General features: G+C 43.2%; 1 protein-coding gene across 1 annotated transcript in view; it reads right to left on the bottom strand.

Annotated features, from left to right (window-relative positions):
• Nucleotides 1-652: 652 nt before the first annotated feature.
• Nucleotides 653-25230, bottom strand: part of LOC110537545 (E3 ubiquitin-protein ligase TRIM37) — a 28179-nt gene continuing 3601 nt past the window's right edge. Inside the window, exons 4-26 of the mRNA XM_036937504.2 lie at nucleotides 24953-24993; nucleotides 24368-24484; nucleotides 23320-23407; nucleotides 23081-23203; nucleotides 22698-22821; nucleotides 22525-22592; nucleotides 19059-19183; nucleotides 18675-18725; nucleotides 15078-15159; nucleotides 14639-14715; nucleotides 14468-14552; nucleotides 13800-13894; nucleotides 12858-12972; nucleotides 12408-12605; nucleotides 9369-9505; nucleotides 7651-7733; nucleotides 6374-6562; nucleotides 5924-6220; nucleotides 5583-5738; nucleotides 5257-5443; nucleotides 4203-4309; nucleotides 3544-3690; nucleotides 653-3374 (exon numbers count right to left, since the gene is read on the bottom strand). Coding sequence (XP_036793399.1) covers nucleotides 3316-3374; nucleotides 3544-3690; nucleotides 4203-4309; nucleotides 5257-5443; nucleotides 5583-5738; nucleotides 5924-6220; nucleotides 6374-6562; nucleotides 7651-7733; nucleotides 9369-9505; nucleotides 12408-12605; nucleotides 12858-12972; nucleotides 13800-13894; nucleotides 14468-14552; nucleotides 14639-14715; nucleotides 15078-15159; nucleotides 18675-18725; nucleotides 19059-19183; nucleotides 22525-22592; nucleotides 22698-22821; nucleotides 23081-23203; nucleotides 23320-23407; nucleotides 24368-24484; nucleotides 24953-24993 — 2751 coding nt within the window. The 3' untranslated portion in view covers nucleotides 653-3315. The remainder of the gene's footprint in view (nucleotides 3375-3543; nucleotides 3691-4202; nucleotides 4310-5256; nucleotides 5444-5582; nucleotides 5739-5923; nucleotides 6221-6373; nucleotides 6563-7650; nucleotides 7734-9368; nucleotides 9506-12407; nucleotides 12606-12857; nucleotides 12973-13799; nucleotides 13895-14467; nucleotides 14553-14638; nucleotides 14716-15077; nucleotides 15160-18674; nucleotides 18726-19058; nucleotides 19184-22524; nucleotides 22593-22697; nucleotides 22822-23080; nucleotides 23204-23319; nucleotides 23408-24367; nucleotides 24485-24952; nucleotides 24994-25230) is intronic.

Raw genomic sequence — 25230 nt, 5'->3', positions numbered from 1 at the left:
GGAAAGGATCATCAAGCTCATCACCAATGCCGTGCACTTTTACCACCCTGTGAAATCCATCAATTTATTTCATCTGTAGCCTAATTACCACTCGGGAAACCGTACAGTTTGAGGGAGGCCCACACGCACACCATTTCGTCACGTGACTCAAAAAGTTGACTTCGATATGTTTATTATAGCAACATTTGCGCATATAGGCATTCCCACCAACATTTCTCACATAACTATTCTACTAATACAAAAAGATCCCACCATGCCAGACGAACAAATTATCTAAATCGACATTTATAAAATTGTAACGAAACTACTGGTTTCCATCACAGCCGTCGTGATTTTTGTTTCTACAGTATGATGACTTAAGGCTACATGCATACAAACTGAGTATGGGAACGTGGTTACTTACTTCCAATAAAGCAGTTTCGGTGCTGTGAAGTGAGCGGAAGCCTGACTGGAATGTTTAAACTCAAATTAGTCCCCAATTGCTTGAAAAACGCCGTTTCTAAAATCATTGAAAAAAGTTGAGTAACCCCTCATCTGCAATTGATCTCTCATGCAGTTTGTGTTCAATAAAACAAAAACACAGGATGTTCGTTATTCAGTCATTTGACAAGTATTTCCATATGTAGGTTACAAAAACGTGTTACAAAACGTGTTCCAGTTCAAGAAACCAAACAATATTTTAATTTGTTCATGTCATATTAGTACAAAAAATGAATTAAAAAAAAAGACATTCCCAACAAATTCCCACTGCATTCTGGGACAATACAAAACACTCAGACACAAGGAGAGCATGAACACTCAAAAACATCTAATCACCTTTCTAGTGCCTTCCCTCAGCCAGCCCACACACACACACACACACACACACACACCTCAAACCTGGGCAGTGTACACACACCTCAAATCTAGGCAGTAACAGAAATGTGCAGTGTACACACACACCTCAAACCTGGGCAGTAACAGAAATGTGCAGTGTACACACACACCTCAAACCTGGGCAGTAACAGAAATGTGCAGTGTACACACACACACACACACATCTCAAACCTGGGCAGTAACAGAAATGTGCAGTGTACACACACACACACACACACACACACACATCTCAAACCTGGGCAGTAACAGAAATGTGCAGTGTACACACACACACAAAACACAGAAATCGATATAGACACAATAAGACCATATCAGGATGAGTCTCGAGCTGTATATACAAACACCCTTTCAAGGGCACAAGAGGTTTTACGCATATTTCCACACTCTGCCTATTCAACCCTATTAAAGCCATGTGATTCTAGGCACACGATGGAACATTAGGAAGATGTGCAGCTGTGGGTTTAGCGTCAGGCATCCTATAGCTGACATAGGAAGATATTAACAGCGTTAACCACTCAGCTCTCCACTCAGGCATTTAGAACATATTTCCTTATTAGTCAATGCACATTAGTATACTTTGAGACATCTTACATACCTCCCTTTCAAGGGATAGAAATGTTTACAGATTCGGTTTGGGTCACCACATTATTCAAAGAACGACTGTCAGTGTTCATTGTTCTCCAAAAAGCAACTACAGTTTCTATTATGATGTCCATGTGGACGCTAGTGTGGCCTTTAGATTCATTTTAAGGGTTGAAAGCAATAAAATGGCACTGTGTAAAGAAAAATGGTCCACGGTCACAGAGCAAAGCTAAACTTTTAAGGCAGAAATGGCACCCTCTGATGGGCAAAAAGGAAACAATTCTAAAAGGTAATTCTAAAAGGTAATTTACACGCTTTAAAGAAAAATATTCACATCATTGTTGGGGAGTCTTTGTACAGAACAAACTATTATTTACACACGTCTCAGTCAAACACATTTTTGCTAATAATTAACTCAGACAAATAAAAATGTATCTAGACCCAAGAAGATGGAGTGTAACATTTGAATCCATTTAAGACCATGTTTGAACAGGGAAAGGAATCCACTGAGTTGCATCTGCTTCATAGAAGTCAAAACTGGTGAATTTGTATGGACCCATTTTTCTAAGTCAAGCAGAAAAGCTGAACTGGGAGGAGTTGCTCACACAGCACAGGGAAAGAGCGAAGATGGAAATTACAGTGTGGACACAAATGCTATCAGGGAAGAAAATGCAAAACAACACCTACACATGTGCCTATGTTACAGAGCTCATCTTGACAAGGGCTGCAGAAAACACTTCTTCATGAAAGAAAGAACCCTGTATGTACGAATAATGTATGTCAGCTTTGATGTGCAATGAAGAGACAAGGTCAACGAGCACTTGAAGCCCAGACCGTCAATCAAGAATGGTTAATAATCAATTCAGTCAGAATCCACCCAATACTGTGAGCAAGAGTCATTTCCCTACTAAGAATTCACTCAATACCAATTCAAAATGTAGCCATCTTTTACAGAGGCCAGAGGAGGACGTACCATTGATCCACATTTCAATGTTTGTCTACACAGCAGCAAAACTGGTTCTTGTTCTGAATGATTTACTGGGGGGAAAGCAACTCCAATCTAACGGGAGAAGTTGATGAAGTACAGTAGTTTACATTGACAAGATTTACACAGAGGGGACTTTGGGCCATTTTTCCTTGTGTTTCATCCCCGCCTTTCCTTCAGTTAACGTAAAGGGTTCCTAACACGTTTTTATGCCATGTTGATACAGGAATTAAGGTTGTAAATGTGTCCACTTCATTTCAAGGCATTTGTTTAGACTTAACCAGAATTGAGTGTTCATTACAGCACTGTGTGATACCTGCTTGACTGTGCTCCTCCACACAAATACATCAATAGCACCTCATTGAATCAGAAAGGCAGAGAGCTTTTGATGTTCTCTTTCTGTTGTGAAGCAGGTGCCCCCTGCTTCTTTCTAAAAATTCACCTTAGCTCATAATGCCCAGACCAAAGCCCAATCTGAGTATGTAGACATTGCAAAAGTCAACCATGACCTCATTAGTTACATATTATAGCTTCCTATTTTATTTCACACCGACAGGAATATATGTCTCTCGCAAATATATTGTTCATCGCCCCATAAACTCATATTTCATAAAATGTACATTTAAATGAAAAGATGAATGAATGTGACCAAATATATTGTGACACATTTTGCAGTTAGTCGTCATCATCAAGGTGCTTATTTACTGAGTTGTAGTATTCTCGTAGTATTTGGGTTGTCAGTGACTAGAATGAGTGCATGCAAGTGTCTACACAAATGCTCATGTGCATTAAAGTTATATACACTACGATCCAGTTCCCACATGGCGATTGCCACTGTCTAGACTGGATGTGGTGTCCAAATTGGAGGGGAATCACCTCTCTGTGGTCTCTACTGTGGTGAAGCTTAGGTCATCAGAGATCAACTGGTCTCCTGGGAGGAAAGAAGAAAATAAGCATTTAATCATAGCAATAATATCCTTCCAAGGAACTGGCAAGTTGATTTGAGGATAAATGTGTGTGGAGAACGTGCAGAAATGAAACCCCACACTAGGGTATGCATGTTTTTGTGTGAGGGGGTTACAGCAGGTAACAATATTGACCTGCGCAGGGCAGTGCCGGGGTGTCGTAGCGACAATCTCCAGCCTCCAGGACCACCACCTCGTCCTCGTTCTCTGTGTCACAGTCGATCTCACTATCACTACTCATACCTGGCAGCAGTACCACCGTCCGCTTCTGGACAACATGACCTGACAGACAGAAAGAGGGACACACAAGATAAGGGAAAACAGAATGACAGGGAGAGACAGGAAAACAGAAAAGGGAGAGCACATAGGTAAACAGAAAGGGGGGGTCAAAAAGAAAAACAGCAGAAAGATGTAAAGAAAGAAAAAGGTCCAGAAACAGGGTGGGGGAGACAGAAAGAACCTTATAGCGGAGTCTCACAGGTAAGGGGAACAGGTGTGCTCTTGGCACAGATGGTCTCATCTTGCACACCAGTGCCAAGTAGACACCCACTCGCTCTCTCTACAGACTCATCCCAGAGTTCATTAGGGGAAATGCTGGAGGAGAAACACATTTTAAAATACCCTTCTCAAAGAAGCTGTTAACTCTACCTGCAGTATGGTATTAGATTACAGCACATTCTATCCACTTAAGATGAAGAGTGGAGCTCAAGCCGTAGTGCCATCACAATCCTCCGTAGAGGAGGGTGGAGCTAGAGGTGGAGGAAGGGAGGGGTGTTAGAGCAGTGAGGGCTCACCTTCGTTGGGGCATGAAGAGGGTTCCTCTGCCAGGAAGAGCAGTGACTGGCGGATCTCAGCCGGCTCCGAGTCACAGTCCAGAGAGCTGTCCGTCAGCAGGCCGGCCCTGAGGGAGGGGAGGAGGAAGAGAGAGAAGGAGGGTGTCAGTTCACACAATTCCCTTCTCACAAAGCCTCCTGCACAACATCACCTCAGATAATCCCCATGGCCACTGCCAAGACCTTTTCACACTGCTCCTAGAGTGGTCCATCAATTAATAAAAATGGCCATCCACACAAATGCTAGACAGGAGGAAAGTAGATTTGCCACTCTTATTTTAAGCACAAGCGAAATTGTATGATTTCAATAGACATTTTTCTTAAATTCTTTCTAAGCTATTGTTGAGATTTACGATTTGTATTCGTATCACCATTAGCTGTTAAAGAAGCAGCGGCTTTTCTTCCTGGGGTCCACACAAAACTTACAGAACACTGATGGATAGGAACAGCAACATTTTCACCACTCTAGTAGCTGGTTTATTCCAAAGCTAAACAGTTATTTAAGAGAAAGCTGGCTCTCAAGGCCTTTGTGGTCCACTGGGAGGGTCAATTTGCAATACCAAATAGGGTGCCACAGAAATACCACTTAGCACAGCAGCAGCACACTTTATTTTCACTTATCCGGCATTCTTTTAAAACCCAGCCAAGGTTGGCACAGTGAAGTAATAAAGAAACAGTAGCACAAAACAAATATGACGCCAAAAAAAAACCTAATTGTTAAATTGGAGGCTTTGGCAGGGGCTAAACACATGATAAAGGAATAATAACCAAAGTGTTGGTTTAAAACGATCCATTAAAAGATTGTGGAGCAAACAGAAATGTTGTATGAGGGAGTTTATATTCTCAACTGTCAAGTACACTTTTCAATTATCAAGCTCCATTCTCCAAGCACCTGGACTGTATGAAAAAATATTAGATATGGGAAAAATAAACAATAGAATTTCAATCCAATCGCTTTGGATCTCCACAAATGCATAGGGGCTAGGGTTGGATTTAGGACAGGGTGTTAGTTTACCCCATGGTTTTGGTCCTGGGTCGTGCCATGGTGGCGGTGGAGATGCAGCTGAGGACCTCCAGAGCGTACAGATCAGACCCGTAGAGCTGCTCCTGGTCGTGTTTGGAGCTGCAGGGTTTGTTTTCAGAGGACGACGAGCTGCCCAGATAGGGAGGGGAGCTGTGGGTGCTGCGTGGCTTCAGGGCTCCTACAGTATGACACCGCACAGGGAAACACTGGTCAGTCAGAAGTCATCAGCTGACAATCATTTATTTGGGAACATAGGTAGATCCATGGTGGTCTAAACACTGATAACCCCAACACCTCTACCTGGCTTTACTACTGACCCTCTGATCCGTTGGAGGTGCCCCTGGGAAAGAGGCCTTGGTCGCTGGACGACTCTCCACCGCTCTGGCCTCTCAGCTCCTTCTCAACTAAGTCTGCAGCCCTCCTTAGGCCCAGCCTGCTCCCATCCTGCTTGGGAGAGGAGGCCTTCTTCCCTCCTGCCACACAAACCACAGCTAGATAAACATCTGCCTGAGCAGTTGATAGCTCCCCAGCTGCCCATCTAGTCTTCAAAGACTTTGACAGTAGAACGTGATGTAAAATGCTATCCGATTCCACAGATTGTGTGTATTATGTAGTGTGTGTGTGTATTATGTGTGTGTGTGTGTGTAGCAACTCTCACCAGAGCGACAGTGTCTGGAGACCCCAGGTCCTTTCCCCATCAGATCTAGCTCTATGGGCTTCCTGCTGGGCCGTAGCTCTGAGTGGTAAGAGGGCCCCTGCTCCACACCTGTGGCCCCGCCGGAGGGCCCTGCCTTGGTCTCCCCCCGTGCCTCCAGCTGACACTTGACATCCGTCATCTTACTGCGCACCTCTGCCATCTGTGCCTTGAGCCGAATCAGGACCCCAGAGTCTGGGGCTCCCCGCCTCACTGTCTGAGGCCTGCGCTCACCCCGCTCCTTCCTGGAGTGGACTTGGACTGGAGCGAGAGAAAAAAGGGAAGAGTGAAAAAAGGAGATTAAAAGATTAATTGGCTATTAGCGCTTATCCTAATGTCTGCCAAAGAGGGAGTGACTGTGCCTTAGCTTGGCTACCCTGTACAGAGTAGGAGGCTGTGAATGACAGACCCTACCTGGGCTGTGCAGCAGGGAGGCAGGGGGTCTGGGTTGAAGGCCCCACAGTGACTCCACACTGCTGCGCTCCTTCAGATCCAGTAGCTGGATGAGGATGACGGGGTCAATTTCTAGCAAACTGTTGTTGCTGCCAGCGGAGGAGAGACCACCACTATGCCTCAGAGACCTGGCCCCGGGGTTAGAGCTTCCTGGGAGAGGGTTAGAGTGAGAAAGGTACGTTCAGAGGTACAATGGTGAGGAAACAGTTGCAAACAGGAAGGGGAGACCAAATGTGAGCTACACTGGATATGCTTCTATCTATCGAGTGTTGGAGGAGCAGCAAGGGGAGTCAATTGACACTTTGAATGAGTTTGGAAAAGGGCATATTGAATACTTGTGCAAAAGGAAATCTTTACCTAGGTTTAACACAGAACAGAGCTCAATGGCTACTAAACAGCCCATGCTGCATCTCCATTTTAAGTTACAGACAAGAGAACTCCTGCACCAAGATTCAGTTCAACTCTTCAGCCATTTCACTGCAGTACTGAATGAGTCAGCCGGCGCACAGCTACGAGAGCAGCATAAAAATCATTAAGGGCTGCATACAATGAGCATTTCAAAAGGCGAGAGATTAGATTGGAAAAAAAACGCTACTCTGTCTGAGGCAGTGAGAGTAATGGAGGCGGGGACGATAATCCACTTTGCAGCCAATGTTTAATGAATACATTTGAATTTGAATAACCTCCCTGGATAACCGACTATTAGGCATTGGGGCATGTAATAATGGATATTTTCCTTTCGGAGGAGAGTCCGATATGAAGTAAAAGGGACTACCAACATGTCCAAGTTTAAGGGTGGCCCGCACTGAGTTGCTAAAGTTTAAATCAATTATCAAAGTACCGAAGAGTAACAGGACAAGGCTTAGATCTGCCAAAGAAAGGTGCATCCTAAACACTATGTAAATGAAAGTAAACTGACACATGGATTGTTATGCAGCCTTTCACACTCCCCTTTGGCTTCACACACACACACACAGTTTAAACATTCCACATCAGCACCCATGACATCCTCTTTAAGCCCCATTATACACACACACACACACAAGGGTTATGATGATATAGATCAAAAAGAGAAGAGAAAAAAGGCGACGGAAAGAGACGTACAGACAGAAAGTATGAGAGGGAGAACAAGGTTGAAAGAGAACGGGATGGAGAGAAAAGAGGGGAGGGAGATGGAAAAACAGATGAGGGAGTAGAGAGAGAGAAAGAGATGGAGACAAAGGGGAGGAAGAGGTTACCTGCTGCTCCTGCCACAGCGGCAGGCAGTTCTCCCTCCTCCATATCCAGGTTCCTACTGAACTCCACGTCATTCTCCCCAGACCTGAGAACAAGAGACCATCAACTTCAGGACTGGGAACAACGTTGCTACAATGTCACGGTCAAACGAACACTAAAACTTTAGCTGACAGTCAACACTAAAGCTGACTGAATGCCGAAACCATGCCAAGACCAGGAAAACAAGTCTACCTATCATTTCAAATAGCCTCGCTGGCATTTAAATTTGGTCAACTGAGTTTTAGTTGATTCAGTTTATCAATTGGTTTTATTGGCCGATTTATTGTTACAAGACAGCGAGATGTGACCATTTGGGGGACATGGAAATGTCGTTCCCTCCATGGACCTCTTTGGGTATAGAAACTGTGCACGTTCAAATCAACCCCACTTAAGGAAAATTGAGTTCCTTGGCCAATACTATAGGCTGGGAGACGGCATTAATGAGACAACTAATAAATCAGCATCCGCAAGACCTTGGCTGGACCAGCAACTCTTCAATGAGAAAATGTGTGCATGTCCAGGACTCCCTAAATCACAGAGCAGTGTTCCCTTACCAAAAAGCTTTTTAGGGTGATTAGACAGAAAGTGCTCTGTTGTCACAGACCAACTAGTAGCTCTACTGATGAAATTGATGGACACTGCAATGTTCTCTGTCGAATGGTACAGCTTAATGATAAGTTGTGCTGTTCTTTTAGCAGGGGCCAAATGGGCCCCATGGGGATGTGCGTGCCCATTTGAGAGTGTGCAAGTAAGTGACTGACTTGTGTGCCTGTACATTGTGTGTTCGTATACATCAGTCTGTAAGCCTTCCCTATACACATGCCTTTAGGTATGCCCCAGGTGACAACGGGAAACACAGCAGCCCTTGCCATTATATCAGCCCATAGCACAACATGAGTCAGAGATATCCAGCAGAGCTTTTCTCACTCGCCGCCACTCAGCGTATTTATAGACGTGGGAACGATGGAGCAACGCATCCCAGAGCATCTTGGAGGAGAAAAAGCCCTACCAGCATTACAGCTTTTGCGAGCGCGAGAGAAGTGCCTTGTGGGAGGAGAGGGGGATGGCACTTGACTGTAGTTTCCCCCCACAGGGCCTGAGAGGATCCTTGTTAAAAGCAAACATGGAGCACTAACATGGATTTAAGTGTTTCAGGAGAGGCATGGAGATTGGACAAGGTGTGTTCTCTATGTAATGTGTGTATGCATGCGCGTACAGGTCTGTATGAAGACATGGGAAGCCCTTCTGTGAGAGTGTTTATGCATACGGTACATGTGTGATAATGTCTATGTAAGTGTGCGCTTGTGTGAGGAAGGAGCTGGTGAGCCTCGTGTTGGTGTTTTACACTCAGCCAGCCAGGCAGTATGAGGAGCAATGATGACTCATGGACGGCTCATCTGGAGAGCTCACAATGAGGGGGTGGATGGGGGAGAGAGAACATGCGAGGCTGATGATCCAGCGCTGCACTCCACTCTCAGCCTCTCTGGTTGCAGGGGTTTGAAAACACGTCGATGAGGTACGCATACACTAGTCATATAAAACACTTTTTCTAAGTAGCACAACCCGGATGGTGGGGAAGGGCAGAGGGAGTCTAACAATTGTACTGATAGGATACGGAAAATACACATTTCCTTTCTGCATCCATCCCCCAAAAACAAGCAAGTTTCGGTAGGTCGCTCACATGGTCTCTTCGTCGATGTCGTTCTCCTCTGTGTTGCTGGTTGCCGTGGAGCTGCCAGAGGTGCTGCTGCCGTCCAGAGGGTTCACCTCCTCATCCCCCGTCAGACAGTCCACCTCCAAATCCCCGTCAGACAGCTCCTGACCACACCACAACGTTGGCACAACATTTACATAAGAGCCTCTAGTACTGCTCTGTCAAGTTTTATCATCTGATACACCAATGAAACAGTCCATGCTCAAGGTCCCCGTCAGAATGCTCATGATCACACTTCAACATTAATGCAACATTAGCACAATGTTCAGACAACACGTAGCTTGGAGCTCAGCTCCTGACGCACCAAGTGTTTCCCCTCTACTGTGTCGCATCTCCATCTTAAGACAACTTATGATACTGCACACTGAGGTCAGCGCTTAGGTATGACAAGAGAAATTAAGTGGAAGAAAAGGTGGAATGATTTATAAGTGTTTTTTAAAATCTAATTTAGTCCAGTAATATAGACTAATGATGCGCCATTTTTTTAAATACAATTTTAATCTGAAACAAATATTAACCAAAATTCTACATTTTGTGAAGTTCTGTGAAAGGGAGTAGTACACAGCGTTGAAAGAGATCTTCAGTTTCTGGGCAATTTCTCGCATGGAATTGCCTTAATTTCTCAGAACAAGAAAAACTGGCGAGTTTCAGAAGAAAGTCTTTGTTTTTAGACATTTTGAGCCTGTAATCAAACCCCCAAACGCTGATGCGTTTGGGATACTCAACTAGTCTAAAGAAGGCCAGTTTTATTGCATCTTTAATCGGTTTTCAGCTGTGCTAACATCTATTTGATGTTATGTTGATGTTATTTTAATGGAGCTTTTTGTTAAAAAACAAGGACATTTCTAAGTGACCCCAAACTTTTGAACGGTAGAATAGGGCGCTGGGCCACCACGAGCCAAAACAGCTTCAATGTGCCTTGGCATAGATTCTATAATGGTCTGGAACTCTATTGGAAAGATTCGACACCATTCCACAATAAATTAATTTGGTGTTTTGTTGATGGTGATAGAAAACGCCATCTCAGGCGCCTCGCCAGACTCCCATTAGGGCTGGACAATATGGCCAAAATATATCACGGAATTTTATGTTTTTAATAATAAAAGCATTACATTTGCTTTATAAGTAGTGCATAACCCAAGGGTGGCAACACAGTTGAAGTCAGAAGTTTACATACACCTTAGCCAAATACATTTAAACTCAGTTTTTCCAAAATTCCTGACATTTAATCCTAGTAAAAATTCCCTGTCTTAAGTCAGTTAGGAACACCACTTTTAATTTAAAAATGTGAAATGTCAGAATAATAGTAGAGAGAATGATTTATTTCAGCTTTTATTTCTTTCATCACATTCCCAGTGGGTCAGAAGTTTACACACACTCAATTAGTACTTGGTAGCATCGCCTTTAAATTGTTTAACTTGGGTCAAACTTTTCAGGTAGCCTTCAAGCTTCCCACAGTAAGTTGGGTGAATTCAGGCCCATTCCTCCTGACAGAGCTGGTGTAACTGAGTCAGGTTTCTAGGCCTCTTTGCTCGCACATGATTTTTCAGTTCTGCCCACAAATTTTCTATAGGATTGAGGTCAGGGCTTTGTGATGGCCACTCCAATACCGTGACTTTGTTGTCCTTAAGCCATTTTGCCACAATTTTGGAAGTATGCTTGGGGTCATTGTCCATTTGGAACACCCATTTGCGACCAAGCTTTAACTTCCTGACTGATGTCTTGAGATGTTGCTTCAATATATCCACATAATTTTCCAGCCTCATGATGCCATCTATTTTGTGAATTACACCAGTCCCTCCTGCAGCATAGCACCCCCACAACATGATGCTGCCACCCCCGTGCTTCACGGTTGGGATGGTGTTCTTCCTCCAAACATATTGATGGTCATTATGGCCAAACAGTTCTATTTTTGTTTCATCAGACCAGAGGACATTTCTCCAAAAAGTACAATCTTGGTCCACATGTGCAGTTGCAAACCGTAGTCTGGCTTTTTTATGGCAGGTTTGGAGCAGTGGCTTCTTCCTTGCTGAGCAGGCTTTCAGGTTACGTCGATATAGTACTCATTTTACTGTGGATATAGACACTTTTGTACCCGTTTCCTCCAGCATCTTCACAAGGTCCTTTTTCCAAGCTGTTTAAAGGCAAAGTCAACTTAGTGTATGCAAACTTCTGACCCACTGGAATTGTGATACGGTGAATTATAAGTGAAATAATCTGTCTGTAAACAATTATTGGAAAAATTACTTGTGTCATTTAGTTTGTTAACAAGAACTTTGTGGAGTGGTTGAAAAACGAGTTAATGACTCCAACCTAAGTGTATGTAAACTTCCAACTTCAACCGTACATTTTAAGTGATTTCAATGGGTCTATCTCCATTCTGATTATTTTATAATGTTGTCAACATTGATCAATTTCTGCATTTACTGCACTAATTTGAAAATTTCCACACTGCCACGTAGGGTTGTACGATATGGGCAAACAACTTAGGCCTGATATTTTACCAAATGTTGCAATTGCGATTTGACTTGCGATTTAGAGCAAAACACTTGGACTCATTGTTGGAATTATGGAAACAGAATGTTTATTCTAATTCTATACTAGTGGGCACTTTGAATACAATGTTGTTGACATGACAACAAATGAAAATGCCAGGAAGGAGTTATTGTGACAGGGTAGGAACCAAAGTGTTGACAAGTGTTTCCAAGGGGACCCTATTATCTCTTAGCTACTTCATTTAGATAACATTTATGCTTTGCGTATTCCTCTTTTATTTAGAAGATACTGTTTGAAACTATATTTAAGTCTACAGCCTGATAATACCAGTGATAGTGTATAGCGAATTACATTTGCTCTGACTAAGTGCATTTATTAGCTAGCTAGCTTTAAAATCAGTATAATCATATGGTAGTGTGTGCACCATCTTGAACCAAAAACATGAACCAATACAGTGATCATCGGTGGTCCTCAATATGATTATAAAGCGCTAATGTCTGAGTTACTCACATTGGAGTCATCGTGATGAGTCTTCTCTTCCTCCTCCTCCTCCTCTTCCTTTTTGGTGTCAGTGGTCTGGCAGCTGTCCTCAGCCACGGGGCCTTTCCCTGAGCGGGAGTCTCTCTCCGAGGTCGAGGGGCCCAGGCGCCGGTTAGGAGGGGACGAGCTGCGAGACTGCTGCCTACAGATCAGCTCAATGGCCAGCCTCTGAAAACGGGTGGACATAATATGCAATGACAAGACAAACATTTAAGCTAAGATTAATTTGTGATCTAAGCAAACTCGGTCCTGGGGTTCCCCCTGGGTGCACGTTTCGTTTTTTGGACCTAGCACTGCAAAGCGGATTCAAATAATCAAAGCTTGATGAGTTTGTTATTTGAATCAGTTGTGTAGTGCTAGGGAAAAATCCAAAACGTGGACCCAGGACCTAATTTGGTAAACCCTGATCTAAGCCCCCACCTCTTTGAGATTGTTGATCTGCTGGATGTAGCTGGACTGGGCTGACTCCAGCTGGCTGATGTACCAGTATTGGTCTCTGCACTTCTGGAAGAAGGTGGGGGAACGCACCTGGTACCTGTTGAGGATAGAGACAGTAACCTCGGCAGTCAAACAAGACATCAATGAACCCGGAATCAGAGCTGATAAAGACATGGCACCTTTCTGTCTAATGTGTAGTAGTGGTAACTCACCTGCAGTAAAAAAAAAATTAAACGAGAGAAATCAAGTCAAGAACTATGTGGGAGGCTGGGCTGAAGCAGAAACGTGGCAATTAACTACAATGACCATAATCCATTGCGCCTGTTCTTTCCAGCACGGACAGAGATGGATACACTTTTACGCCTGCTACGTTAGATACACGGACCGCGTGAGAGAGGAATGACGAGAGAGAGGGATAAGGAACACATTCAACGACAGTTTGTGAATGTGTGTCTTATCTACTTTGAAGAACTAGTAAAATGATTGTGTCAGACAGACAGCTCTGCAGCATGTTAAGGCAGACTAGCCTAACTAAATATGATGAGTAAAGACAATATGGGGAGCACAGACATAACGTTGTCTGATTGACTGCTTCTGCCTGAGCAGAGATGAGATGACGACTAAGGAATGAAAAATAATAGTCATCAAATAAACAGTAATATACACAACTGAAATATTTTATTTCATTTTATTTTCCTATTTTCTATCGCTGTCTATCTAATGTGGAATTGACAGAGAACGGAATATTTTCAATGTTTTGGCAATTGAAGGTTCACAATTTTTGGCTTTGAAATTTCCATTAAAAAGCTCTCAAATAATTTTAACGTAATTTTTTATTTTTTTATCTTGAAATGGAAAGTCTTTATAAAAAAATTCAATAGTCAAACCGACCTCAAAAAGCACTAGTCGCTCACCAATACCCACCTGAGGACTAGAGTGTCAGTCTGCATGTTGAGGTAGCCCTCACTGGCCAGCAGGTCCAGTCTGAAGAAGCGGTTGTATCCCCAGCACTCCCCCACCTCAAATCAAATCACATTTTATTTGTCACATACACATGGTTAGCAGATGTTAATGCGAGTGTAGCGAAATGCTTGTGCTTCTAGTTCCGACAATGCAGTAATATCCAACGAGTAATCTAACCTAACAATTACCTTATATATACACACACACACACACCCACACACACACGTGTAAAGGAATGAATAAGAAAATGTACATAAAAAAATATATGAATGAGTGATGGTATAGAACGGCATAGGCAAGATGCAGTAGATGGTATAGAGTACAGTATATAGATATGAGATGAGTAATCTAGGGTATGTAAACATTATATGAAGTTGGAATTGTTTAAAGTGGCTAGTGATACATTACATCAAGATGGCAAGATGCAGTAGATGGTATAGAGTACAGTATATACATATGAGATGAGTAATCTAGGGTATGTAAACATTATATGAAGTTGGAATTGTTTAAAGTGGCTAGTGATACATTACATCAAGATAGCAAGATGCAGTCGATGGTATAGAGTACAGCATATAGATATGAGATGAGTAATATAGGGTATGTAAACATTATATGAAGTGGCACCAGACCTCAAAGTCTGACGCAAACTCCCTGATGATGTTCTTAGTGGGGTCGCTGGAGGCCTGGTGAACCATCTCCACGCGGTATTCGTACCTACAGACACAAACACACGCGTTAAAGTTGATATAACTAAAAGTGAAAACTTGAAAGAGAATGACAATAATTTGACAAAAACATACTTCGACGTTTCAGGGAGTCCTGCAGACAGTTCCAAGAAAACTGACAGGTAATTGCCACGCACCACACCGTTGCCATCCTGAAGGAGAAACACACATAATGATGAACATGACCAGTTTTTCACAGATCTTCAATACTGAAAACTTCGTTGTGACATATCAAATCTAGTAGCTAGAGTAAGATAGGATGAACATAAGAGCTAATTGTCTGGTTTCAATTACTACAAGATAACCACCAATTGTTGGAGGTGTCGGTCTACTCCAATGGAGGCTACAGAGGGGAGGATGGCTCATAATAATGGCTGGAACAGAGCAAATGGAATGGCATCAAACAAATGCAAATGTGTTTGATGTATTTGATACCATTCATTCCGCTCCAGCCGTTACCACGAGCCTGTCCTCCCCCAATTAAGGTGCCACCAACCGCCTGTGGTCTACTCACTGGGTAAACCTTGAGTCTCCAGCAGAGGCCAGATATCTGGAGTGGTGGGCTGTAGACAGGATCTGCCCTCTGTCTCAGGGTGCTGCAAGACCAACGGAACACACCGGCAGAATAACAAGTCAGATAGGATGAACCCATTCATTAAACAAGCCAATTTCTACTGCGTCTTGGTAAGTGTCACAACGAGAGAGAAATTGCTCATCATCATGGGCCGACATGTCCGTGGTTGTTTTAACGGAGCAAATCCCCCAACCGACTGATGCTAATACATGATCAGTCACATGCTAATTAGCAGCTAGAGCATAAGCACTTAATCAGAGCCTTGGACTTGGCAACCCAAATGGGGGACTTAGTATTCTTTGCCAAGACACAAAAGGTAAAATATATTTTGTTTGTTGTTTAAAAAGACTGTTGATTTCTATTCAAATCAAACTTTGTCACATGCGCCGAATACAACAAGTGTAGACCTTAACGTGAAATGCTTACTTACAAGCACTAAACCAACAGTGCAGTTCAAGAAGAGTTAAGAAAATATTTTACAAATAAACTAAAGTATAAAATTATAAAAAGTAACACAATAACGAGGCTATATAGAGGGGGTACAGGTACCGAGTCAGTGTGCGGGGGTACAGGTTAGAGTATTTTTGTAAATGTAGGTAGGGGTGAAGTGACTATGCATAGATAATAAACAGCGAGTAGAAGTAGTGTACAAAACAAATGGGAGGAGTGGAGGGGGGCAATGTAACAGTCCAGTGACCTTTTGATTAATTGTTCAGGAGTCTTACGACTTGGGGGTAGAAGCTGTTAAGGAGCCTTTTGGTCCTAGACTTGGTGCTCCGGTACCGCTTGCAGTGCAGAAGCAGAGAAAATAGTCTGACTTGGGTGACTGGAGTCTGACAATTTTATGGGCTTTCCTCTGACACCGCCTATTATATAGGTCCTGGATTCCAGGAAGCTTGGCAACAGTGATGTACTGGGCTGTACGCACTACCTTCCCTCTGTAGCGCCTTACGGTCAGATGCCGAGCAGTTGCAATACCAGGTGGTGATGCAACCAGTCGTGCCCTCTTCACAACAGTCTTGGTGTGTTTGGATCACAATAGATCATTGGTGATGTGGACACCACGGAACTTGAAACTCTCGACCCACTCCACTACAGCCCCGTTGATGTTAATGGGGGCCTGTTCAGCAAAACTTTTCCTGTAGTCCACGATCAGCTCCTTTGTCTTGCTCACATTGAGGGAGAGGTTGCAGTCCTGGCCCCACACTGCCAGTTCTCTGACCTCCCTATAGGCTGTCTCATCGTTGATCAGGTCTACCACTGTTGTGTCGTCAGCAAACTTGATGGTGTTGGAGTCGTGTTTGGCCACGCAGTCGTCAGTGAAGAGGGAGTACAGGAGGGTATAAGTACACACCCCTAAGGGGCCCCAGTGTTGAGGATCAACGTGGCAGATGTTGATCCTCAACTGGATCCAGGATGTCCAGGATCCAGTTGAAGAGGGAGGCGTTTAGTCCCAGGGTCCTTAGCGTAGTGATGAGCTTTGTGGGCACAATGGTGTTGAACGCTGAGCTTTTGTCAATGAACAGCATTCTCACATAGGCGTTCCTTTTGTCCAGGTGGGAAAGAGCAGTGTGGTGCAATTGAGATTGCGTCATCTGTGGATCTGTTGAGGTGGTATACGAATTGGAGTGGGTCTAGGGTATCCGGGAGGATGCAGTTGATGTGAGCCATTAACAGCATTTCAAAGCACTTCACGGCTACCGACGTGAGTGCTACGGGGTGGTAATCATTTAGGCAGGTTAACTTCGCTTCCTTGGGCACAGGGACTATGGTGGTCCGCATGAAACATGTATGTATTACAGACTGGATCAGGGAGAGGTTGAAAATGTCAGTGAAGACAGTTGTCAGTTGGTCCGCACATGCTTTGAGTACATGTCCTGGTAACCCCTCTGGCCCCGGGTCTCGCTCACATCAGCTACCGAGAGCGTTATCACACTCATCCAGAACAGCTGGTGTGCTCGTGCATGCTTCAGTGTTGCTTGCCTCAAAGCGAGCATAAAAGGGCATTTAGCTTGTCTGTTAGACTCGCGTCACTGGGCAGCTCACAGCTGGGTTTCTCTTTGTAGTCCATAATAGTTTTCAAACCCTGCCACATCCAACAAGCGTCAGAGCCGGTGTAGTAGGATTCAATCTTAATCCTGTATTGACGCTTTGCCTGTTTGATGGTTCGTCTGAGGGTATAGCGGAATCTAGATTAGTGTCCCGCTCCTTGAAAGTGGCAGCTCTAGCCTTTAGCTTGATGTTACCTGTAATCCATGGCTTCTTGTTGGGATACACGATCACTGTGGGGACGACGTCGCGATGCACTTATTGATGAAGCCGATGACTGAGGTGGTGTACTCCTCAATGCCATTGGATGAATCCCGGAACATATTCCAGTCTGTGCTAGCAAAACAGTCCTGTAGCGTAGCATCCACATCATCTGACCACTTCCATATTGAGTGAGTCACTGGTACTTCCCGCTTTAGTTTTTGCTGTTAAGGAGGAATCAGGAGGATAGAATTACTGCCAAATGGAGGGCGAGGGAAGGCTTTGTACACGTCTCTGTGTGTGGAGTAAATGTGATCTAGAGTCCTCCCCCCTCTGGTTGCACATGTGACATGCCGGTAAAAATTTGGTCAAATTGATTTAAGTTTGCCTGCATTAAAGTCCCCGGCCACTAGGAGCAGCGCTTCTGGGTGAGCATTTTCTTGTTTGATTATGGCCTTATAGAGTTAGTTGAGTGTGCTCTTAGTGCCAGCGTCGGTCTGTGGTGGTGAATAGATGGCTACAAATAATATAGATGAGAACTTTCTTGGTATATAGTGTGGTCTACAGCTTATCATTAGGTACTCTACCTCAGGCGAGCAATACGTCGAGACTTATTTAATATTAGACATCGCGCACCAGCTGTTATTGGCAAAAAGACACACCCCCCCCACCCCTCGTCTTACCAGACGTAGCTTCTCTATTCTGCCGGTGCATTGAAAATCTCTCCAGCTCTATATTATCTGCGTCGTCGTTCAGCCACGACTCGTTGAAACACAAGATATTACAGTTCTTAATGTCCCGTTGGTAGGATAATCGTAAGCCATCAATTTTATTTTCCAATGACTGCATGTTAGCAAGTAGAATTGATGGCAGTGGGAGTTTACTCGCTCGCCTACGGATTTTCAAAAAGGCAGCCCATTTGGGTCCTATTTTCCTCCGTCTTTTCTTCACACAAATGACAGGCATCTGGGCCTGCTCCCGAGAGAGTGGTGTATCTTTCTCGTTAAAGGAAAAGGCTTCATCCAGTTCGTGGTGAGTAATCCCAGTTCTGATGTCCAGATGTTATTTATTTTCAGTCATAAGAGACAGTAGCAGCAACATTATGTACAAAATAAATAAGTAAAAAAATAAGTTAAACAAGGCAACAAAAAAATAATACATTTGCACAATTGGTTACAGGCATGTAAAACGTCAGCCATCCTTTTCAGCTTCATCTTAACATACACAAGCTGAATATCAGAGCATTTTCAAGACTAGATGAGGAAAAGCGATCAGGATTTTTTTTACCTGAAGTTTGCCAGAACGAAAGTGCTTGAGTCATAGGCAGGAACCAGCTCACTGTATGTGTGTGTGGGGGGGAGATGTTTCGTAATTACAGCTCAATTTCATCAAATATCCATTAAAAGCATAAAAATATCTTGCTGCATTATGAATCATCCAAAATGGAAATGTGTATCTGAAATTATTAAATTAAACTGAACATCCATATTTAAAAAGTGGATCCTCCTTTCTCTGACGACAATTTGAAAACACAGCTACAACAAAGTCTAAAAAGAGAGTGCAGGGCATTTTTGTATTCTCAAGTTCTCTAGTCGCATCATCTGTGGTTAAGTACAGTACCTAGGGAGTGCAGGTAGAATGGGTTTAGTGCAGTAGGATTTAGTATGTTACCTGGTGAAGTCTGGGGGGACTGGGGTGGTAACAAACGACTGCATGGGCTTGCGGTGAACCTGCTGGAACATGAGCAGGATCTCTGGGCTCTTGGAGATCAACTCGCTCTTACTGCAGGAGCGCAGCTGAAGGACAGAACAACACACACAATTCTAGAGCTCCGCAGAGCAACACCTGACCCACCCCCCATCCTTAACGCTTAAAGTCATCTCATTTCACTGGCGGCATGACATATCAAGGTAGAGTTCCACAGGCCATGGAAATCCCAAGGTGGACTGTATAAGAAAACATCTGGGTGAAGGGCGGAAAACAGCTATATCTTTTTCTTCAATTGACTATGTTTGAATAACGCATTACGAACCTGAGAAACATCCTGAAAGATTCACATGGCTGAATTTGAATGTGTGACAGTTGAAGCCAGGACACCCATTCTCTCAGGGGGCTTGCGACCTTCATTGAATTTTTTAAATATAGGCTCAGGTTTGAAATATAGGAATCTCTGGACTGAAAAGGGCAGGATTATCAAGCTCTTGCCAGTCAATGACTCATCTAAAACATAAAAGCTTAGTTTCTCACAAGAGTTTCAAATCAGGGCGAACAACCTGGTTTCTAGAAGTTTCACATGAGTTCTCTCAGAAAACTAAAAGTAAATCTCAAGTCTAAAAAATGTAATGGAGTTCAAGCTTTTGGGGGATTTTATGCTACTGAAGCTGGCTGGTAAATGCGGCCAGGAGATGGCCAGGTTTAAAAAATGCCTAGCTTTTGTATCACTATCTAACAGGAAAATCTAACTTAATTATTCTTACATGTACTAAAATTATACTGAACAAAAATAAACTACAAAAACTTTACTGAGTAACATTTAATAGGGAAATCAGTCAATTGAAATAAATTCATTAGGCCCTGATCTATGGATTTCACATGACTGGGAATACAGATACGCATCTGTTGGTCACCGATACCTTAAAAAAAGGGTAGGGCGTGGATTAGAAAACTAGTCCGTATCTGGTGTGACCACCATTTGCCACATGCAGTGCGACACATCTCCTTCACATAGAGTTTATCAGGCTGTTGATTGTGGCCTGTGGAATGTTGTCCCACTCTTCAATGGCTGTGCAAAGTTGCTGGATATTGGCGGGAACTGAAACACGCTGTCGATCCAGAGCCTCCCAAGCGTGCTCAATATGTGACATGTCTGGTGAGTATACAGGTCAGGGAACAACTGGGACATTTTCATCTTCCAGGAATTGTGTACAGAGCCTTGCGACATGTGCATTATCATGCCGAAACATGGTGATGGCGGCGGATGAGAGGCACAACAATGGACCTCAGGATCTTGTCACGGTATCTCTGTGCATTCAAATTGACATCAATAAAATGTAATTGTGTTCGTTGTATGCCTGCCCATACCATAACCCTACCACCACCAAGGGGCACTCTGTTCACAACATTGACATCAGCTAACCGCTCGCCCACATAACGCCATACACTTAGTCTGTGGTTGTGAGGCCGGTTGGAAGTACTGCCAAAATCTCTAAAATGACATTGTAAGCGGCTTATGGTAGAGAAATGAACATTAAATTATCAGGCAACATCTCTAGTAGCATCTCCTGCAGTCAGAATGTCAATTGCACACCCTCCTTTAAACTTGACAGCTGTGGCATTGTCTTGAATGACAAAACTGCACATTTTAGAGTGGCCTTTTATTGTCCCCAGGACAACGTGTGCCTGTGTAATTTTCATGCTGTTTAATCAACTTCTTGATATGCCACACTTGTCAGGTGGATGGAAATCCATGGCAAAGGAGAAAGGCTCACTAACAAGTATGTAAACAAACTTGTGCACAAAATGTGAGAGAAATAAGCTTTTGTGCGTATAGAACATTTGTGGGATCTTTTATTTCAGCATAGTTCTCGAGAACAAGTAATTTAGAAGACGCTCTTAGAGAAAATTATAGGAGCAAATTAGGGTTAAGTGTCTTGCTCAAGGACACAGACACATTTTTCACCTAGTCAGGTCGAGGATTCGAACCAGCTAGCTTTTGGTTACTGTCCCAACGGTCATAAACATTAGGCTACCTGCTGCCATACAGCAATAGGGTTCCCATATGAACAATTGACCACAGTGGGGCCAACGTGTACAACGCTCTGTCTAACCCCTAATAATCACAGCGTGCAAGTTATACTTTCATATCATACCCATGGAGGTGTTTTGCATTTCACTTCCTGAGCTAATGGAATCTCGGAAGTCTGCTCGAAGAGGTGTTACACACAAAATATTAATGTGGTAAAATACATGTATTTTTTATGTTACATTTTGATAATTAAAGTAACTGTCCTTTGAACTTTAAAAGTTTATATTCTGTTAACGCATACCCAAATGATGTTGTTGACTCGTCCTAGAGTCCTATGTCACCAAAGCATAATTTGGAGAAAAAAAACTAGAAAAAAAAACCCACTTCAAAACAGACCGTTTCAAAAATGTTTGTCTCATAGATTATGTCATACTAGTGAGGAGGATGAGCTGGCCAATCAGTACTCTACTCGCATAAATCTGTTTAATGACTAGCATGAATATTTTTAATGACCGGTATACACCCACACCATTCTGTTATTGGGGTACACCCACACCATTCCAACAAAGTAAGTCTACTTTTTAACATACTTAATTACAATTTTTTGGAAGGAAAACTATTTCACTCATATTGTAAGTAATTATAGATCATATTTCATAGAAATCTGGAAACACCGGAGTGTTACTTTAAGTTGGGTGTTCAAGGTTTCAAAACCATCTCGCAATCAAGTATCAACCATTTCTAGATGGAGCATTCCACACTTGACCAAAACAACTCAGCTTAATCAAAAGGGACGTGGAATGACTCCAATGTAGCATTGGAGTCATGAGAAGGGCTAGCCTAACCTATGACCTGACCCATCACCCCCCACCCAGTGGTAAGAAGTGACATCCCAAGAAAACTCCTAGGCTCCTAGCCTCTCACGCAAGCTTTCTTCCATCAACACTAAAATTAAATATTTTCATACAACTTAAACTAAATAAAAATGAACAAATCAGGTCTGAAAACTAACAAACTAAACCTAATTCAAAACTAATAGAAATAAAAATGAATCTAAAAACACAAAACTATAATAACCTTGGTGCAGATGCAGAGAAAGAGGATATGAAACGAGAGAAAGCTTCTAGACCATTGGTGGCTCAGTGCCTTTTCTCCCCCAGCTTCCTGCTACCCTGAGTGCTGTGCAGTGTGGCGTGCCAGACTTCCACTGGAAACACTTCACACTCTCCTCTTAAACACCTGCCTCCACAAACCACAGGACCACACACCCTCAAGCAGGTACACCGTGTCCAATCCACTTGTAGTGCCACCTATGCTGTTATGATTGCCTTTTGCTTTACTGGTGTTAAATGGTACGCTGTATAGTGAGTGGTATGGTACAAGTTCACACACCTGATGTTCCACCTCTTGTAGGAGAGACTCCAGTAGCTCAGTCTCCTGGGTGAGGGAGGTCTTCTGACCTGTTGTGAGAGGACATTTCATGTAAAAAAATAATATTTCAGTGACATAGAAGGGCATTACAGTGACTAGAGTGAACCCGGAATGGTGTCACCAAATGAGCGTACCCATGAGGGTGAGGAGTTTGTTCTTGAGCTGGTTGTCCAGACGGGCGATCATCATCTCCACTGCATTACGGATCTCTCGCACTCGCTCGTCCTTGGCCCCTCGCACTGCTTCCACATTCCTCTCCTGAGAGAACCAGAAAACCATGTCAAATGAAGGCAGAGATTGGTACAACGGTAACTTCATCTGTCATCATAGATGGATAGTGTGTAGAGGATAATTAGCTACAGAGGATAATTACCTGTAGTGTCGTTGTGCCATCTAGCGGTTAAAATCAACACTGCATTAGTGATACTATTTTCTCATGTGCGCGTCTAACCAAGCCACAAAAAACAATCAAACGATCCCATGATATGTCATAATATACAGACACAGTTCCCCTCACCACTTCCTGCACCAGGCTGATAAGTTCCATGAGGCGTCGGCGGAGCTTGGCCACCTCCTCGTTCACCTTGGTCACGTGCTGCTCATAGATCTCAGCCAGAGGCTTGAAGGTGTGGCCACCATGCTTGGGAAAGGGGTAGATGTGGTGATCATAAAATGGAGGGACGGACTGACAGAGTACTTGTCTTATACCAAACTGATGTGGGCTTGATTGAGAATACTCCTCTGGGGGTCACTTACCATGCCTCCCCACAGAGCACACTGGTGGCAGATGCACTTCTTACAGGTCCAGCAGAACACACTGAGCTTCTCATGGTGGTTCTCACACCTGTAGACAAACCACACAACTGATAAGGTTGACACATCCAGACCCTCTGGAATCTCTTTTCAATACATTTTCTATAATTAACCATGTTTCTTTCGATCCAGTTTTTTTTGCAAGTAAAGGCAAACCGTATTTAAAAAAAAATCATGATAGCTGTGATGGAAACAGGAAGGGTCTGTAAAATGTTATAAACACAGACATAAAGTGAGAAATGGAGGTGGAAACTACTTTATGTACAAATATTGATATGATAACCATCATATCAAAGTAAACTTGGGAGTCAGGTGATGATATGGTGTGTGGTCCTCCCACTACGACTCAGGAAACCATGCAGTTTATTAGGCTACAGATGAAATAAGTTATGAACTTCACAGGGTGGTGAAAGTGCACGGTGATGAGCTTGACGCTCCTATCCATTAAATATCAAGGGTCTTATTCTGGTGACATGATGATCGATGCTTGACAGCCGTCTGACAGTTCAAAATGTCATGGAAACATTGATCTTTAGGTTTTTATTGAAATCATGGAAACGTAAGTGAAAAAGTACATTTTACATGTGCACTGTCATCATGCACTGATTTTTATCCCCAACAAGGGTGGGAAATGCGCATATTTTCTTTAAGTAGATTTTTCCATATTCGCATGAAAGTCTAATGGCAATTGGGTGGAAAACAAGCTACTGTCAGCAAAACAACTCCCAAACAACCAGCCATGTATAAACTCAGCCCACATTAGAATGTGCTGGGCCTTCAAATTTCCTAGCTGAAAGGACACAATTTTCTTTTGCCTCATACTGCAGGTACAAGCTATATTTTGTTTAATCGGGGTTCAGGTCGTTTTAGAGGTCTTCAGAAAGGGGTAGAAAGGGCAGAGAGAGACAGAAGGATAAAAAAAGCAGTGGTAGTGATGATGAATGAGGCGGCAAGTCACAGGGGAGCAATGGAGAGGGATGCTGGGGCTCACTTGTCCTTGTCGTTCTCCTCATGTTTGGAGAGGTTGCAGAGCTGCAGGGTGTCCAGCTGCTGGGTAACTTCCTCAACCCAACGGCAGTTCACCAGCTCCCGCAGCTGCAGTGGTGCCCTGGACACACACAAGATCAGGCTTGACATATAATGCCCACTAAATGGTGGCTAGAGCCTAGGTCAGGGATGTCAAACTCATTCCATGGAGGGCCTAGTGTCTGCATGTTTTTAGTTTTTCCTTTCAATTAAGACCTAGACAACCAGGTGAGGGGAGATCTTTACTAATTAGTGACGTTACTTCATTAATCAAGTACCAGGGAGGAGCGAAATCCTGCAAACAGTCTGCCCTCCTGGAAATGAGTTTGACAAGTGGCCTAGGTCTATCCAAAAACATCTAATCAAACAATATAGCCAAAGGAAGTTACATACAGATCTCCAAGTTTAGTATACCTTCAAGAATTTTTCAAGCAAGACTTCTTTAGAAATGTGTTTCTTTTACCAGCATGAATTGATACTGGCACTATAATTTTTCTGGGGTCGCAACCCCTACTTTGAATACTACTACAGTAGTAGGAGGAGGGCTTACCGACAGTGTGGGCATTGGGCTCTCTGCTCAGTCAACCAGCGCTGTCAATAGGAGAGGTTACATTACAGCACTGCAGATGAGGTTGTATAGATATCCACAAGATTCCTAACACCCATGACTGCATTCATTTACTATATTTCTAGCCTGACAGTTCAATGTAAACACTAATGAGAATGTTTCTATACTTTAATCATTTGAAAATGTAAAGTGGAATTTTGGATTTCTCTGGTAAACAAGAAAAGTAGTTTCATAAAGCTTCTGCTTAATTCACCAATGCT

Source organism: Oncorhynchus mykiss, chromosome 12, assembly GCF_057628025.1.
Source record: "Oncorhynchus mykiss isolate SJ-2025 chromosome 12, ASM5762802v1, whole genome shotgun sequence".
NCBI classification, from domain to species: Eukaryota; Metazoa; Chordata; class Actinopteri; order Salmoniformes; family Salmonidae; genus Oncorhynchus; species Oncorhynchus mykiss.
This window is presented reverse-complemented; position numbering and strand designations above follow the sequence as displayed.